General features: G+C 39.0%; 4 protein-coding genes across 6 annotated transcripts; 2 read left to right on the top strand and 2 right to left on the bottom strand.

Annotated features, from left to right (window-relative positions):
* The first annotated feature begins 1,223 nt into the window (after nucleotides 1-1,223).
* On the top strand, nucleotides 1,224-6,615 carry LOC105278096 (tubulin-specific chaperone D). Its single transcript, XM_026968401.1, is given in 17 exon segments — nucleotides 1,224-1,744; nucleotides 1,839-1,977; nucleotides 2,092-2,278; nucleotides 2,369-2,603; nucleotides 2,690-2,838; nucleotides 2,932-3,161; nucleotides 3,237-3,376; nucleotides 3,463-3,568; nucleotides 3,662-3,839; nucleotides 3,914-4,072; nucleotides 4,150-4,356; nucleotides 4,465-4,633; nucleotides 4,635-4,842; nucleotides 4,980-5,134; nucleotides 5,224-5,422; nucleotides 5,522-5,824; nucleotides 5,959-6,615. Coding segments are annotated over 17 exon segments (3,567 nt in total). The 3' UTR covers nucleotides 6,241-6,615.
* LOC105278097 (alpha-(1,3)-fucosyltransferase 10) lies at nucleotides 6,282-8,828 on the bottom strand. Its single transcript, XM_011336914.3, has 7 exons — nucleotides 8,570-8,828; nucleotides 8,452-8,494; nucleotides 8,244-8,368; nucleotides 7,943-8,162; nucleotides 7,531-7,720; nucleotides 7,281-7,458; nucleotides 6,282-7,205 (listed from the first exon to the last, which is right to left on the bottom strand). The coding sequence occupies exons 1-7, from the start codon at nucleotides 8,636-8,638 to the stop codon at nucleotides 6,720-6,722; spliced, it is 1,311 nt and encodes a 436-aa protein (XP_011335216.1). The 5' UTR covers nucleotides 8,639-8,828; the 3' UTR covers nucleotides 6,282-6,719.
* Nucleotides 8,829-9,105: 277 nt separating this feature from the next.
* LOC105278098 (ras-related protein Rac1) lies at nucleotides 9,106-12,190 on the top strand. The gene is made up of 3 exons (XM_011336915.3): nucleotides 9,106-9,541; nucleotides 10,165-10,552; nucleotides 10,831-12,190. Exons 1-3 carry the CDS (start codon nucleotides 9,507-9,509, stop codon nucleotides 10,984-10,986), a joined length of 579 nt encoding a protein of 192 aa, XP_011335217.1. The 5' UTR covers nucleotides 9,106-9,506; the 3' UTR covers nucleotides 10,987-12,190.
* An 849-nt stretch (nucleotides 12,191-13,039) lies between these two features.
* Nucleotides 13,040-17,492, bottom strand: LOC105278099 (exocyst complex component 7). 3 transcript variants are annotated; one of them, XM_011336916.3, is made up of 7 exons: nucleotides 17,129-17,492; nucleotides 16,178-16,529; nucleotides 15,559-16,097; nucleotides 14,926-15,477; nucleotides 14,014-14,251; nucleotides 13,643-13,912; nucleotides 13,040-13,416 (listed from the first exon to the last, which is right to left on the bottom strand). In XM_011336916.3, the coding sequence occupies exons 2-7, from the start codon at nucleotides 16,404-16,406 to the stop codon at nucleotides 13,145-13,147; spliced, it is 2,100 nt and encodes a 699-aa protein (XP_011335218.1). In that variant the 5' UTR covers nucleotides 16,407-16,529; nucleotides 17,129-17,492; the 3' UTR covers nucleotides 13,040-13,144. The 3 variants fall into 3 exon arrangements, with proteins under 3 accessions (XP_011335218.1, XP_011335219.1, XP_011335220.1); XM_011336917.3 differs by having other exon boundaries at nucleotides 17,149-17,492; XM_011336918.3 differs by having other exon boundaries at nucleotides 17,262-17,492.
* Between the last annotated feature and the right edge of the window lie 221 nt (nucleotides 17,493-17,713).

The raw sequence follows: 17,713 nt of genomic DNA, 5'->3' as shown, positions 1-17,713 counted from the left end.
TTATCATATTTTCTAAAAAAATTGGAACGTTTCTCAGAATAAATCAGAAAATCTAAAAAAATTTGAAAAATCATTACTTTTTATTATGTTTTATAAATTTTCATACATAGAGATACTGAAAATTCTCATCCAGTCATTTCTGAAAAATATTGAGAAAATAATAATTTTTCAGAATTTTTCAGAAATAACTGGATGAGAATTTTGAGAATATTTCAGCATTTCTAAGTATGAACATTTCTGTAAAATAGTAATAATTTTTGAGAATATTTCTGATTGTCTAAGTTATGAGGAATAAGAATCGTTCCAATTCTAAAACAAATTCTGAGACATCCTGAAAAAATCTGAGAAATTTTTCCACCAAGGATATCCATACTGCTCGTTTTTTTGCATTTGTTGGCAAAGTTGCCATGTAACATCTTCTTTTATCCTTATTTGTACAACCTCGTACACAATACCCAGTCATTTCGCTTACTTTTCTTACACTAATATTTTTAATCCTAAAGTAAGGAAGGTTATATTGTATACTCCTTATAGATAGTGACCATACGAACGCCATTTTCGATCCACGATATCCATACTCTTACTTGAGGTTCTCTAGTTCCAATCAGTCGAAAATGCTATAAAGGTGCTATTTCATGCTGACGCTCGACGCTCATTTTTAGCATCGAAACAGATCACGTGATCAAAATTGACCATTATCCAGCGTTAATTTTGATCACGTAACTTGTTTTGACGCTAAAAATGAGCGTCAGCATGAAATAGCACCTTAAGTATAAATGTCTATGGCAGAGAGAAGCCTGAGAGCGGTCACGCTCGCGTTTTAACTGTAACGCCTCAAACGTGGACATATGCGTTCCACTTGACGCTCCCAACGCTTGCGGCGTCATTCTATCTTTATTCAATATTCAGTGAGCAATAAAGACAGAATCATTTCAATCACTTCAATGTCCACGTTTGAGGCGTTACAGTTAAAACGCGAGCGTGACCGCTCTCAGGCTTCTCTCTGTCTGTGGACTAGAATCATAAAAATCTGACAATCAACCGAAATGAACGTTGTACGTTCTACATGTTCGTTTGTTCGTGGACGAGAAACGTGCGAATCTTGAGCTGTCAAAGTCAATGTACGGTTATGGTTTTGGCGAACGGTGAATGGTTCATAGAGTTTGTAACTTGTACATGAACGTGAGATTTGAGATTTTCGGCAAAGCGAATTCTCGCCAACGATGGTGTTGAATGACTATCCGGAGCCGGAAAGGGTGGGATGTGGCTTCAGTGCGTTCAGGGAAATAGACGAAGTGACCGCTTTGATAGCGGAATTGAGAAAGCCAGACCTGTCGCCCAGTCTCGTCGAGAGGAACAGGGATCGTTTTAACTTCATTCTGTCACAGTATCAGGACCAACATCAGCTCCTGGATCCGTATCTCGAGAGGATTCTGGGTTCCCTGTTGTCGATTATCAAAGATGACAACTGTACAGAAAGCATCAAGCACAACACGTTCAAATATCTATTTATCATCATGTCTGTGAAAACGTACAAAAAGATTGTCACTTATCTTCCGCACGAGGTGGTAGACCTTTTACCTGTACTAAGGATGCTTGAAAAGCAAGATCCAAATGATGTGGAGACTTGGGAAACCAGATATGTTCTCCTCGTATGGTTATCCATTATCTCGAAAATACCATTTCCCCTCTCTCGCCTCGAGATGTCTGAGAATGTAGATTTGGAGCAAACTATTGTTGTCAGGTATTGTATATAAAAAACAAATACCTATGAATTTTGAAAGTTGACATATTTGTAAACTAATGGAACATTGACTTTGTTTTGCTATGTATTTCAGGATTTTAAAAGTATGTAAATTGTATTGCTTGTCTAAAGATGCATGCGCCGTGGCAGCAGTGTTTTTAATAGCAAATTTTTTAACAAGGTCAGATGTCAAGAAATTATATCTGGAGGAAATGATTATGTGGTGTCTAAAAGTAAGTACTTTGTTAATAATATTGTTAGTGATATTTTCTTCAAAATTTCATTAGATTTTAGATAAAATATTTCCAAGTATTGAAGTATTTTTCATGCTACTTTACTTTTTTTAGTGCATAGAAAATGATCCTTTGAGGCATGGACCTTTGGCTGTAATAGCCTCGATATTGAAACACAGTGCCAGAGAAGATGTTAAGCCGTACAGCCAAATGCTTCTCGATAATATGTTGAAGCTTCGTCTAAGTGACAATCCTGCAGATCTTATTAGGAAATTTGGCATAAAAGTTGTTCAGCGCATAGGTATACGAAAGCCCAAGTTTTAATGCTATTAATGCAATTGATAACTTTATTTATTTTTTATGAATTTGACAATTGTTTGATACGTGATAGGTTTGGTATTGTTGAGGACAAAATTAGCATCCTGGCGCTATCAAAAGACAAGTCGGCCGATAAACATTATGCCTAATATTAAAGATAATATAGATAATATTGATAATATTGAGAGTATTATCGATTTTAAGAAAAGTATTTCAAACGATAATGAAGATCAAGAGATTCCTCCGGTCATCGAGGATATAATAGAGCAACTCATACAAGGTCTCCGGGATAAAGCAATTACAATAAGGTATTTTATTATCCATTAACGTAATTTTATTTTACAGCACGTGGATATATAATTAAATTATATTATTTAATTGTCGTATCGCATAGATGGTCTGCAGCAAAAGGTATTGGCAGAATAACGGCGAGATTGCCAGTAGACTTAGCTGACGACGTGCTAGGATTCGTGTTGAACCTATTTTCTGGACGTGAATCAGATTCAGCCTGGCACGGCGGATGTTTAGCGCTTGCGGAACTTGGTATTTGAGGAATATCTCCTTTTAGTATTAGAAAGACGTATCGTGATCCTCATTGTTTCTATTAATCATATTTTTATGTTTATTACATTTCAGGAAGACGTGGCCTATTGTTACCCCATCGCCTGAGCGACGTTATTCCCGTAGTTCTGCAGGCTCTGGTCTTCGACGAACCTAGAGCTTATGGATCGATCGGTTACCTAATCCGGGATGCCGCTTGCTACATATGCTGGTCCTTTCCGAGAGCCTACGATCCGCATATTTTCGAACCCTACGTTAAGGAAATCGCGGCGATGCTATTAGTGGTGACGTGCTTCGATCGAGAAGTACGAATCATACTCATAAATATATTTCGCATGTTGCATCAACAGTGCGTTGTTACATTATTATTATATTGTTAGATAAACTGTAGAAGGGCAGCGTCCGCCGCGTTTCAAGAAAACGTTGGAAGGCAGGGCAACTTCCCGCACGGTATAGATATATTGACTGTTGCCGATTATTTCGAAGTTGGTGTGAGGAGTCACACGTATCTCAAAATCAGGTAGGGAATTTAGCAAATATTCCGGCCTGCATGTTCGATTCTTCTGTGACTTGTATAGTCGATATTTATGACATTGTCCATGACAGTGTGCAGATCGCGCAGTACGAAGAGTACACCAAACCTTTAATAGACCACCTAGTCGCGAAGAAGGTAACGCATTGGGACACCGCGATCAGGGAACTCTCGGCTCGAGTAAGTTTATATTTTAATATTCATGTTAATATATACGATTTGATTATTATACAAGCTTTCAGTTCTGTATATGTTATTAGCGATTTGTTGCAGTCGCTTTTCAATTTGACACCAGCTGATCCGCATTACATGATAGACACTGTACTACCGGCATTATTGGACATGCTAAATTCGATCGATCTGAACGTTAGGCACGGCGCGGTATTAGCCATCGCGGAAATTCTGGAAGCTTTATATAATCACTTTAATGACAAAATTGAAAATATTATTGGTGAGAACCTAAGGAGTTAACATGCAACTTAAGTTTTCGATTTAAATATCTGAAGTAATATCGATTTTCTACAGGAGCGACGGCCGTAACTAATATACAGAACATAGTACGAACTTTGAGAAGCAGAGGACAATTCAAAGGGCTTGGAGGAGAGCTCATGAAACAGGCTTGTGCTGTGCTCATAAAGAAATGTTCTGTTGTCCATTTTCCTGTCCACTTTACAGATGTTATTGGTAAGTTTAAATAATTATCACGTGTGTTATATTACGAGTTGTTACTAAATGGTTGCTTGTACACGAAAATCGAATAGATGACTGGCAGAAGTTATTAGAGGAATGCTTGAGCCACGAGGTGTCGGCGGTAAAATTGAAGGCGGCCGAAGCACATACGAATTTCTTCGTAGAATATTACGACGTAGACATCGACTATAATGCTCGAAGTGCTGTAATTAATCGTTATTTGGAATCTTTACGATCGAATAATCAGCCCATAAGAATAGGATTTGCACAAGCAATAGGTAAAAAAATCAAAGAAATACATGATAACAAAGAGGAAATAATTCGATTTTGCTTGTATGTGCCAAGTATATTATTTATGTTTCTTAACTTATTTAAATTTTGTCTAGGTCATTTTCCGTTATTTGTGATTCGCGAGAGGGTCAAAGATATTATAGAAACTTTAACAAGATGCACTCACATATCCGAAAGCACGTTGAAATGGGCGGAAAGCAGAAAGGAAGCTTTACATTCTTTAACAATGGTGTTGCAAACATTAGGAGTTGACGAAGCTGGTAAGAGTCCCTATGCGTTTTCACATTTCAATCGACAATCTGCTAATCATTTATAGAATTTGTACAGTGCAATGTGTATGCTTCTCAGATAAGTGGCAGTCATTTATACCAGATTTGTACGGTTGCTATCTATTGGCTCTCAAGGAATATACAATTGATAGTCGTGGAGACATTGGCGCTTGGGTGAGAGAAGCAGCTATGATTGGATTGCATGTACGTATTATTTGGAATCTCTACGATCGAATAATCAGAAGAACAGGATATATCTCTATATATCTCTAGAAAGATAATTTACAATTATTATATTATGTACTTCAGAATTAACTAGAGCTAGATCTGTGTTTCCACAGGTATTGACAAATCTAGTGTCGCAAGCGAAATTGTTATCTGCGTTAAACGAAAGCTTGATGGCTAGTATTATCGGTGGTGTTGCACAACAAGCTGTTGAAAGAATAGATGGAATTCGAGCACAGGCTGGGACTGTATTTAGCGCGCTTATACATAGGTAAAAATGCTTTGATATATTCTTCCTTTAATTTCAAATTAACTTTTAATTTTTTATATATGATTCTAATTTCTTTTTAATTCACGCAGCGACCCACCGCTTCCAAATATTCCATATCATAACGAGTTAAAAGCTATATTCCCCTACAACGAATGTAAGGAGACTATTGAGTGGAGAATGGAATCCGCGACGTTCCCGCGATTCATCAAGCTGCTAACTTTTCAACCGTATAAAATGAATCTGTTACATGGAATTATATTCAGTGTTGGCGGCTTAAGCGAGTCATTGGTAAATATTTATAAAAGTATAATCTCAACGTGAACGCTTAAAAAGTTTTACGATCTTCTCAATTTTATGTAACTGAATATTTCTCTTTTATCGATATAGGTGAAATACTCAAGTGTTTCCTTATTTAATTATCTGCAAGAAATCGATGAAGCAGGTTTGAAGGATTTATGTGAGAAGATACTAAACATATTCGAAGAGAGTCATAAGAATGAGAGAATGATAACATCGATGTTAGCTTTCCTAGACCGTTTATTGAGCTCAGGCTGCATCCAGTCTATTCTGGACGACGCAGATAATACAATCTCGGAACGTATACTAGCGCTATTGAAGCATGAAATAAAATATTCCAGCAATATGAAACTGCTCATCAGTAGTATAAATGTTTTTTGTCAATTGCTACAGGTTTGTATAATAATTAATTAATGATAACCAATAACAACAAAATTTGATTTTAAAATGTAATATAATTTTAATTTATATGTACAAGATGATTTGTATCGTTATCGCGTTTTCATGTTAAATATCATTGTCTTTAGGTGCGAGGTCCCGTTGCAAAGAGAGCATTTTGTCAATTGAGTATATTTTTGTGCCACAAGTACACGTGCTTAAGAAAAACAACGGCTTTACGTACTTACGAAGCATTAACTCTTTATGGAGAGGAGATGGATGTAGCGGAGGAAGATTTAGCAAATATACTCGTACAATTAAATGCAACGGATTGGGAACAACCTATCGTAGATCTACGTCCGATAAGAAATCATTTGTGCGAGCTGATGAAAGTACCTGCTCCAGTTTTGCAAATAAAACCGACGAATTAGGAAAGGCTACTTGATACATCACAAAAATCTTAATGCTTTTCTTTATAAAGAATTATATTTTATTCTTATATTTATATAACACATAACAGAGCAAGATAACTTTAATTGAATATGCTAAATAACTAAAGCAGAAGTTTTGGCAGTTTTTACGGTCAAGTTAAGACTTTAATACTAAATTGCAATACTGTTTGCAGTTTAAAAATATTGTACATATGTATATGCACATGTAAGGATACATAATTTTTTTTCCATCATGTGCAGGCCTATATATTTTGTAAAATGCATTTTATAATTTCTATTGTATTATTTTATACAGAGAATGAGAATTGTGTAAAAAATATTTCTGTAATACTAAAATAGAAATACTTGCATTCAGATTTACAAGTGTTCGTACTTCTAATTATATGAGATATACTATCTGACTTTATGGCATAATCGAGTATTTGAAAAATCATTGAGAAACACTTCTTCCATGTGTCTCAACATTCCTTATTGTCATGCATGGACATTTTTTGTTCATCAAAGTGACTTATGTTAATACTGATGTTTCGAGTTATGTAATGAGCCAATAGTTTAGCTCCGCATTTTTCAATGTTCCACTGTGTCATCCACCAGTTACGCTTTGTGATCTCACCCGTTACGGGATCCCTTGGCGAAGGACAATCGTATTGTCTCCTTGTTACTACACTAGTTTCTATCTTGCGATTGTGTATTCGTTTGCACACGAAACACTCGAATTCTTCTACGTAATTGCCAAATTCATCAGGAATTCCCATCGGCTTTCTCCTATACACTTCCAGTAATCTACGATTTGTAACCTGATATTCCCGCTCACCTAACTTGTGAGACAAGTACTCTTCGTACGCGGAATCATTTTTCGAAAGTTTATGCAAGAAACTGGCAAGTTCTAGAGGACTGGCGAAATCTAATATCGAAACAGCGGATTTATTATTTGGCAACCAATCCTAGAAAATTAAACGTTTAGTGAGAATGAAGCACATTTTTAAAATTTATCACTACTTATTTTTTTCAAATACTACCTTAAAAGATGGCGATCCATAATATATAGGTACGGAGCCAACAATAAGCGGCCGCCACAGTTTTTCTGTGACATAGTCGTCACAAATCGCATTTTCAAAAGCTATAGTAAATTTGTATTTGCTCACAAACGACAAGAATTCATGGCCATTCAAGATATCGAGATAATTATTTCTCAATCTAAACGAATAAGTTTTATCTATTGATCAGTTTCGTTAACATGTATAAATTGTGTTATATAAAACAATATACCTCTCGTCAAGTCGAGCATTATTTAAGCAAGCACCATAAGAATCAATTCTAATGTGTTTCATCAATTCTAAGATGTAACGATCCCTATCGCTAGCAGTATCACAGTCGGATTGAATATATAATACTGGTGCTATATTTTCTGTGCGTATTAATACAGTTTTCTCTTTGGTAGACACGTAATATGATTTCCCTACAAATATATTTTTTATTTTTCTATCTTTTCACATGACTTATAATCTGCAAAATGTTTAGTTGCATATATTATTATTAAAGCTGCACAATTCATTATTAAGAGGAAAAAACTAGAAGCAATTTGTGTGGTGATACCATTATTGTAATATTAACATAATTAGTTTATATCTTACTATTAATTTATATTTATATCCCTTTTCAAATTTGGTTTTATATTTACCTATTAATTCTTCTAGTCTAGGTAAATAAAAGGAGATGAGTGGCACATCACTAAATCTGCTAAAAGTCGAAGAATAGTTAAAGAGATTAAGAGCTTCTTCATGAACGAGTATGGGATTATTTCTAGGAGATTCTTCATGAAGCAAGCCCCACGATATGGCACTACTCTTGTGATTAGGTAAATCATGAACATGGAAATCACTCCCATAAAACAAAATACTCTGCAAAAATTCATACATGCATAATATTCAAGTAACTTGAGCAACTCTTTGCATTTTCATAGGAATGCAAAAGAATCATACTTTTAACAGCGCATTTCTCTCAAATCTTCTGTCATGTGTAACGTAACATTTAACATTTCCGCAAGTTTTCGCTTGATTATTACTACCAAACGGTGTCCACCATAATATGACCGGTGTATCATCATCTAGACGTTACAGTATAATATATAAGTGTATAATTTGTTGAATATTAATTAAAAGTATTAATATGATATAACCTGAGAATTACCTGAGAAAAAAAGATTTCTATGGCCATAAAGCAGTAAGCATAACTGAAAATTATATAAATTGATAAATTTTTGCAACTGTCAATTTGATGTGACATTAATTGATTAGGTGGTATTTACCTGAAATACTAAGATACATATACCTAGTGTTGTCGCGGTTGCAAACATAATACGTATTTTTCGTGCCATAATTTTGCACGTATATTCAATTAAAATACTATATATTTCTTTCAATACATGATAAAGACTAATAATACATAACCTAAAGACTAACGAAACGTCAAATTACGACGCTAAAGGTGCTATCTCAATTAGCGAGTGAATTCATTTTATCGGTCATTCTGATTGGCTGATCGTGTTTCAACTTGAAATATCAGGGCGATAGTCTCGACATCCATCGGTATATCAACGAACTTGGGAATAGTTTCACAGACTTCCAAGTATCGATACTTGAATCGGAACACGGTTACTCGCTCGGAGTCTCGTCGCGTCGCGTCATTGAACTACGGTATCGCACAGGAATTCCGGAGGAGCGTCGCGATTTGTATATCCATATTACCTCCCGCTGCGATTGTCGCGTTCGTGCGCGCTCGTGCTATCTCTCGCTGTGCTCGTGTGCCTTCGGGCCGCTCCGAAGTTAGTCAGCCACCCAGCTAGTTGACTAGTCAGGTCGACCGACCAATCATCGGTCGTTTGAAGCTCATCGCGTTTCGGTCACTCTTGCTGACGTATCTCCGTCGCGCTCTAACCTTAATCGCTGTTCCGTCGCGCTCGCGAGTTATCTCACTCTCTCTCTCTCGCGCGCGCGCTTCCTCTCTTTTCCGCACGTCTGACCACCTCCAACTCCCCTGCCGTGCATCTCCTCTTCCTCCTGCTCCTCCTCCTCCTCCGTCGCCGCCGCTGCCCTCTTCCTGTCGCGTACGTACCGCGCCATCCGTGTCTTCTTCCTCCCGCTCCTCGCAGCTCTCTCTCCCTCCCGCTAAAATCGACTACTGTATCGTCGTCGCGAGGTTTTACGTGCTCCTGTGTGCATTACGGACGGCTTCAGGCATCCAGGATGCAAGCTATCAAGTGCGTGGTCGTCGGTGACGGGTACGTAATACACAGGATCGTCATCAACATTTATACCCGTTAACATCGAAGCTCGGGCGCAACGGGAACCTCGCGATCTACGAAGGGATCGGCCGCTTGGGCTCGCAGAGATGACCGCGAGCGAGCGGTTACCTTGGGACGCTCTCCCGGCCGTGCTCCAGCTCGGTCACCTCGATACTTTTCCGGAACGCGAGCCTGGTGCCCCGCCGTGAGCCCACCACGCCCGTGCGGGCCCGTGAAACGACGTTGATGTGTTCACGCATGTTTTCACGAGGACGTCACGTTTTTTCGCACCTTCCACGGCCGCCCGTCGCGATCTGACGTATATCATTGGAACGCGCGAGGTCGGGATCTCGCTCTTAGTAAAGCTCTTGATTAGAAATATCGGTGTCATCCCCCCCCCCTCCACGAAAATGCGCCAAAATACTCGCAAATAAAGCTCGTGTTTCACGTTTGTAGAAGTCTAGATTGGTGCTTTTGCCATTTGTTACTTGATGATTCATCTATTAGTAAGCACACGCGTTTTTTTATCGTCGAAAAAAAAGAGCGTTCCGATTTTTATATTATCTGAGAGAGTATGCTGGATGACGTTATGCACGAATTGTTATATTTGTGTTCTCTAGAGCGGTGGGTAAAACATGTTTGCTGATAAGCTACACCACCAATGCATTTCCTGGAGAGTACATTCCAACGGTGTTTGACAATTACTCTGCAAATGTAATGGTAGACGGAAAGCCAATTAATCTCGGCCTGTGGGATACAGCCGGACAGGAGGATTATGACAGACTACGGCCGCTGTCTTATCCACAGACCGACGTCTTTCTGATCTGCTTCTCGCTGGTAAACCCGGCGAGTTTCGAAAATGTACGCGCTAAATGGTATCCTGAAGTACGTCATCATTGTCCCGCCACTCCAATCATTTTGGTCGGCACTAAACTAGATCTACGCGAAGACAAGGAGACCATTGAGCGCTTGAAAGACAAGAAATTAGCACCCATTACCTATCCCCAGGTTTGTCTTAACTTTGTTACATAATGCAACAATGGAAAGATTTAATACCAAAAGTATCTAACATCTAACTTGTTTAAATTGTTTTTCCTAATACTAATAATAATAATACCCAACAATAGTAGTAATAACGTCACTGTTATATTTTCATTCACAGAGTAAATGAATCATAAATTAAGTAAATTAGCCATACAAATGACAGTTTTCAATGAATGTACATAGTGTAACCCGTTAGAGGTATTTGGTACAATGTTATTTCAAAGTGTGTCTCACGTCTATAGGGTTTGGCAATGGCGAAGGAAATCGGTGCCGTCAAATACTTGGAATGCTCTGCTCTGACGCAGAAAGGCTTGAAGACTGTGTTTGACGAGGCGATACGCGCCGTCCTGTGCCCCGTTCTGCAAGTGAAGCCAAAGCGCAGATGTTTCCTTCTATAATATTAAATGTAACCCCTCTATGCACGTTGGTACCGGAATGTGTTAAAGTGTCTCATCGTTTCATGTCGTACCAATCGGACGAGTTACCGACATTTGGAACCCCAGTTGTACCAGCCTACGTCGAGAGTCAACGGGCTGCGAACCATCTGCCAGCATCATAAAACGCACAAACGTTAGTTCGGTGTAAAAAAATTCCAACGAGCGAGACAAAAGAGGGTTCACAAGAAATCGCGAATTCAGAATATAAATTCACTTTTTGTGTGTGGCCTCCAAGCATCCTGAAGGGAATTAAAAATGAGGAGGTTTGTGTTGTCTGCGCGAACGAAGCTTCCAGTCTAGACGGTCTGATGACACAATAGGGCTATAACTGCAAGAAGTTGACTGGATGTTCTGAGAGGAGCGTAAAAGAAGCCAAAATAACTGAACTAACTGCTGTACAGTATACTAGACTACAAATATTAATATTATGATTAATAATTATATATGAATGGTAAAAAAGAAAAAGCAGATATTACCATGTAATTATATAAGCGTCCAAACACACTGTATACTGATCAGTTTAATCAAAGAGGAAAACCATTTTATGCTATTTGCCATTGTACATTTTAGGTAGGAGACATAGAGTTGATGGACTTAAAAAGAAAAGAAAAAACGCGCGCGCGTAAGTAGTTCTCGTTATTATGACAGATTTCAATATGCATCAAGCTAAAAATTCAAGGAAAGAGGTAAAAAGAGAATATTTTTTAGAGATGTGCATAAAATACGTGGCAAAAACCTGTTTGGACCTAGATGGATCTAGATGTTCATTATAGATGTGAATAACAGTATAACTTCATGCATACACACTTCTCCAAGTACTTAGAGCAACGCATGTGCATTTCTTTTGATTCAGGATATTCGATACGCAGTATGTTGCTAAAAGCTTTAATATTGCTTTTGCAAAGGGAACCCGTTTATCCTATATGAAAAACACAGATTTACTGAGTTCGTACGTGAACGTCCTAGATTTATTTGCGAAATTGTATATAAAATCTAATTGGTGGCGTTAGATGCGCAATCGAATGCCGTTCAATGTTTAGTGTGCACGTCCGATATTTAAATTCTGTTCGTTCGTAACGCAATAGTTTAACAATAGTTTTGCTTCGACGTGAGTTTGTGATGATCCTAAAACGATAGCAATCAATAGACGCCGATTAAAAAAAAAGAAAAAAGAGAGGAAAACTGATAGCTATATATTTTCCAAGCGTGATCGGTAGCGCAGCAGCGGCCGCATAACATGGCTTCCTTCTTCCACTAAATTGGTTAACATTACCGTAAACATTACATACCATAATTTAACAGATAGCTAACTGTACAAGAGCTCTAGATGTATGTGATATAAGTATACATGTGTCAAATCGAGAGTTTAACGATTCTCCTCTGCTTCGTGTTATATCTCTCTTATACGTGACACGGCGTGGTCTGTGACTAGTGCGCACGATGCATCACGTTCCTTCTCACAGGAACCACCGTGTCACCGGGACGAAAGTTGAGAAAAATATCATCATCATCATTTAAGATAAACGAAAGACGCGATCACTGAAGCAGAGGATTGTGTGAATGCTAAAGCGCACGAAAAATTGAAAGTGTGTCGTTAATATGAGAGAGTGAAAGAGAATACGAGAAGTGCGAATGCGTATGTAACGAGAGAGAATATACTATAGTATGTAACAACTGTACATAAAAGTGCTGAACTTCAAATGTATTCCTACTTATTACCACGTGTAGTATACACATTACGCGCGTATATTATGAGTGGTAATATGAGAGCCATATACATATATATATATATATATATATATATATATATATATATATATATATAAGTCGCTGATCGAATCTAAATCGAACGTTACTTGTTTTTTATATATATATTATAAATATATATAAAACATGGGGGAGCTGGACCAAGACCTAACTACTCTCAATCGTCGCAGATTCACGGACTCTTGTGCAATCTGAGGAAAAAAAAAAGTAAAGATTCGGTCCACGCGGAAAAAAAGAATCATAAAACTATTGTAACTAAATATGCTTTATTAAATGGGTGTTTATTAAATATTTTGCTAATTCCTTCGTCGAAAGAACAATCTCTTCGGTACAATGCACTTTATATACATCATTACGCGGCGGTGTCGAAGAACGTGTTGATCAGCGCCGAGATCTGATCGGGCGTGTACTTGATGTATTTCGTCGGATTCTTCGAGAACGACACGCCGCGATACTTGTTGTGAAACGCGGTGTAAAGCGGCACGATCGCCTCGTGCAGTTCCTTCCTCAACTCCTCGCGCAAGCGTCTATCAGGTACCGAATAAGAACGCTGGCACTTGGCCACTTCCTCGAGTTCTCTGGTGAAACCCAGGAACTTCTCCTTCAGCGTTTTGGCGGCAAGATCTACGCGGAGAATGCATACGAAAATTAATGCGACCAGCGATTATAGTCTAGGTCCGAGCTGATTGTTGAATACTTCCATCATTGTTTCATGAAGTAGACTAACATAATACACGATATTATGAGTACGAGCCAAACACGTATGTTTGCCATTTCTTTCTATGACATCACTAAAGAGCTAAGAATCTTGTTTGTAATCTTGTGGAAATTTTATATGTTGAACACAAACCTGGTTCGTCCGTGGATTGCTCGAGGTACGATCGCGCTTTCGCGAACGTCGTGGTGACGTAATTATTTCTGTCTTTCAGAAGCAGATCGCGATAAGTTTGCTCCGCGGTCGGCTCGGCTAGTAACAGCAGTTCCATGAGGGAGCTTCGGCGCAGGGCGTTAACCACGTAATTATGATTATTCAACCGAAATAAAGCCCGTAAAGCGAGATCGGAGTAAGACGCGTCGCTCTTACTCACTAGCGCTAAATTCAGCTGAGCCAGTACCTTTTCTGTAAGAAAAAAAATCAAACAATTTTCATCAGATTGATCGTGTCAATTTTCTTTTCTTTCGAATCAAATTAGGACAGGGTAGACAGAGTTGTCAACTTACTGACGTATACACCAAGAACCGTTCTGTGACCGTTCTCCGTAGCTTTTGCGGATGACACAGTTTGATCGATGTCAGTGTTACGTCGAAGAACAACGCCAGCTGTGTCTGCATATTCAGCCAATTGTTCTAGAAAAACCAATACGTTGCTAGTTCCCTCCGCCACGGTGCCATCCTTTGGCAGAGCCGTACCGGATTCATTTCTCACGCTTTCCGCGAAGTCTTCCAAGGCTTTAGCACCCTGCAAAGCAAAATAGTTCATTTCATTGTACTAGTTACGTATATATTTTTTTATGTAATCTATATTACACTGATCAAGATTATAATAAGCAGTCGAGTAAAACTAATATTGTAGAAATGCATATTTTGCTTTTTACTTGGAACAAAACTTTTTTGTACATTATGTACGTTATTAAGTATTAATATTAATAATTAAAAATATTAATAAATATTAATAATATCCGTAGGAATAGATGACATCCCGTAATAATAGTTAGTTCACGATATTAAAATCATCTTTTTAAAGAAACTGTGTCAACTTGCTCGCGAACGGAACAATGCCGGAAATGTAGCAGAAATTATACTATGATTCACTTGGTAAGCATATCTATGAGTTCCACCGCGCAAAAAAAGGTCATTTACATCAACCGCTGGAAAAATACTGGATCACGTTATTCATTTTCAAGAACAGACTGGACGAATCATGCTTTATGATAAGCTACATTATCAACGTACTTCCCGAAGAGTACTGATTAAGTATCTAGGTATTGTAACTTTGTGGCTCGATGTGTGGAGCATTCTGATAAAAAATCCTAAGCGAACCTTAAAATATTGATAGAGCAGAAATAAAATGCATTAATTTAAGAATTAAAATCACGTATTTAAATGGAAATTTAAGAGTAAAAGCGAACGTACGGTTGCATTTAACGTATCGAGCACGGACGCGAATTTCGAGCGGAGCGCATAGTCGCATCCCTCGACCGTTCTCTCTAGATCGGGCTTCAATTCGCCGAGATGCTTGAGAATCGGGAAAACCACGAGCACCGCGGAGAAGTCACGTCTCGTGATGCAGCGTTTGGCACGCGTGGCTATACTGTCTCCATCGTGAGCAACCAGGTCCATCGCGTCGCGTACAGTGGCCTCGAGCACCTGTGCCTGCAGGGAGACGGGCAAGATTTTCGCGACCAACGTTCGCTCGGCTTGCATAAGCTTGTGCAAGCCGGCCGCTAGCAGAAGATAATTCTCCATCTCCTGCTCGTCGGGCGCTGCGTCCTCCATCGAGTATGGGGAGAGTTGCGGCGTCGGTTTCCTAGACGCCGTCAACGACAGGTTCAACCCCGTCGTTTGCGACGCTTTCAGCAGCATTCTGTTCGCCTTCTTTTCCAGGGCATGCTGCAGTCGTCGCGAGGCTCTGCGTCCTGCGTTCTCCTGACCGCCCAACGAGTGCCGATTGGCAAATTTCGCTCTCTGCGAATGATAATATTCGTATATTAAAACAGGTAATTTTCGAACGAACACGTATTCTTACTGTACATATTGTTCATTTACAGGCATAGGACTTCCAGCGTGCGTGCTACCGCCACTAGCACTCCTCTGGTGTTCCTTGAGCAGCTGCAAGGACCTCAGAACGATCGCGGAACGTACAGAGGCATAGATCTTTATGTGCTTACAGTGACCCCTCTCTTCCAGCCACCCGGCAATCTTAAGTAAATCGCTCATGACACTCTCTGGCAATTGACACAACGATTGCGGCGCGTCCTCGCCGCTAGTGTCCTCGTCGGAACCGATCAGATCGAGAAGCACAATGGGAAGAATCGGCTTACTTTGGCGAGTGAGAATATCATGAAACTCGGCGTAAAGTGATTCCAGCCCGACTGAGAAGAGACTCGTGACGTTCTCTAACTCGACGGAGCTAGGATTGTTCTTCTGAAAGTACCGCTGGGCGTTGTACAGGCGATTCATTGCTTCGAAGAAGCCATCCAAGCCACCGGGCCCACTTGGCTCGGCGCGTACCGCATCTTCCACTTCTTGGCACACGCCATAATATCCGATAGCATGGTCCAGCACACTTAACGTTTTCTCTATATCTGTGATACAGAAACCAAAGAATGTTAGAACAATTAATGAGAGATTTCGGAATATTTAGAAAATAATATCAAACACGTACTGTGCTGCTGTGCTTGAAGATTTCCAGTTTCATTGTAAACAGGGAGTATTGTACGCCGCAGCGTAGCTAAACGTTCTTCCAAGGAAGAAAGTATTCCCACTACTCCACTCGTTAGTCGTCGGCTACGTTCCTCCGCTTCCTTCAGGGCTTCCAGAGCAGCAATTTCTGATTCTAGCTTGCATTGTATTTCGAATCGCCTTTCAGAAGTGTCAGCTCGTGTCGCATGCATCTTCTCTTCATTCACTTTTGTGCATACGGTCAAAAATAGAGCTCACTGAGTCAGCGGTAATCAGGTAAGCTTCCAGCAGAATATCGTAAGTGATTTAAAGAACATCTTTGGCGGTTGAGTACCCTGTTTGTGAAAAAAAAAGAATCAGTTTTAAGTGTAGATCTGCAATGGATCTAGAATTGCATTAAGAATTGCATCTAGAATTAAGGAGATTCTGGAGTCGTCTGTATTACCATGAGAGGAAATTACACTAATTTTTTTTTATTGTACAGAAGAAGAAATCCTTTTCCACAATTAAAGTACACACAGTAATAAAACGATAATTGCGATAATTTGATTAATATAAAGTGTTGGACTTTGTACGTACAAACTTGAAGTACTGCAGGTTGAAGACAGACTAGAAGAATATGAGGAGGGTTTGAAAAGAAGTTTTCAAAGTGTAGTATAAAAGATTACTGCAATTGACAATTTTGTGCATATCCAAGTTGTGTCGACGAAGAATAAAACGAGCACAAAATTAGGCCCTTGATATCATGCAAAAGGATTTTTCATTCTGCGCAATCAATGAAAAGATTGATTAAAAAAACTCATTCATTCCGTCGGTAATACAAGGAGTTCACTAGCCACTCCAGGATCCCCTTAAGTGTCCAAGTATGTAAATTACATTCACACTTTCTATTTTAGACTATCATAAAAAAATAAATACGTGCAATGATATTTACTTGGTTAATTTGCACATTACATTTGTGACACATTAGTTGTTTTTAATGATGTTAACGTGTAAAGGAAGAGCTTTATCATGTACTATCAATGTATTCCTGCCTAGATGCTCCAATAATTTCTCAACTTTCTTACAATGAGCAGACACTTGAGGTTAGACGGAACTGTCATCTCCAAGTCCTACTTGGTTCCGTCGTGATCGCCGACGAAACTTCCTCCTGGCTAAACTAACAAATCCGATAACCTCTGTGAGGTGAGGGGCGTGTATTACATTCGATGCCATACATGTTCTCGCGTCTAAAGTTGCTCACTTACATCGAAGCGTAAAATCTTGATACATGCGCATCGCGCTGACCGTCGCTGTGTCAGAACTGTACCTGCCTTCCTACCGAACGGTAAAAGTCGTCACGTTGGAAGCGAGATCGAACATAAGTTAAATAAAAAATTCAAAGGTGAGCGATAAATTATGTAATCTTAAATTCATTAATTAATTAAATAGGGAGCGAAATGGTTTTTGATCTTTTTTTAACCGATAGAGAGTCCTGATTTGTCTAGCTGTATCGCGCTCGATCCGGAAGTGGCTAACT

This window comes from Ooceraea biroi, chromosome 3, assembly GCF_003672135.1.
Source record: "Ooceraea biroi isolate clonal line C1 chromosome 3, Obir_v5.4, whole genome shotgun sequence".
Lineage (NCBI taxonomy): Eukaryota > Metazoa > Arthropoda > Insecta > Hymenoptera > Formicidae > Ooceraea > Ooceraea biroi.
This window is presented reverse-complemented; position numbering and strand designations above follow the sequence as displayed.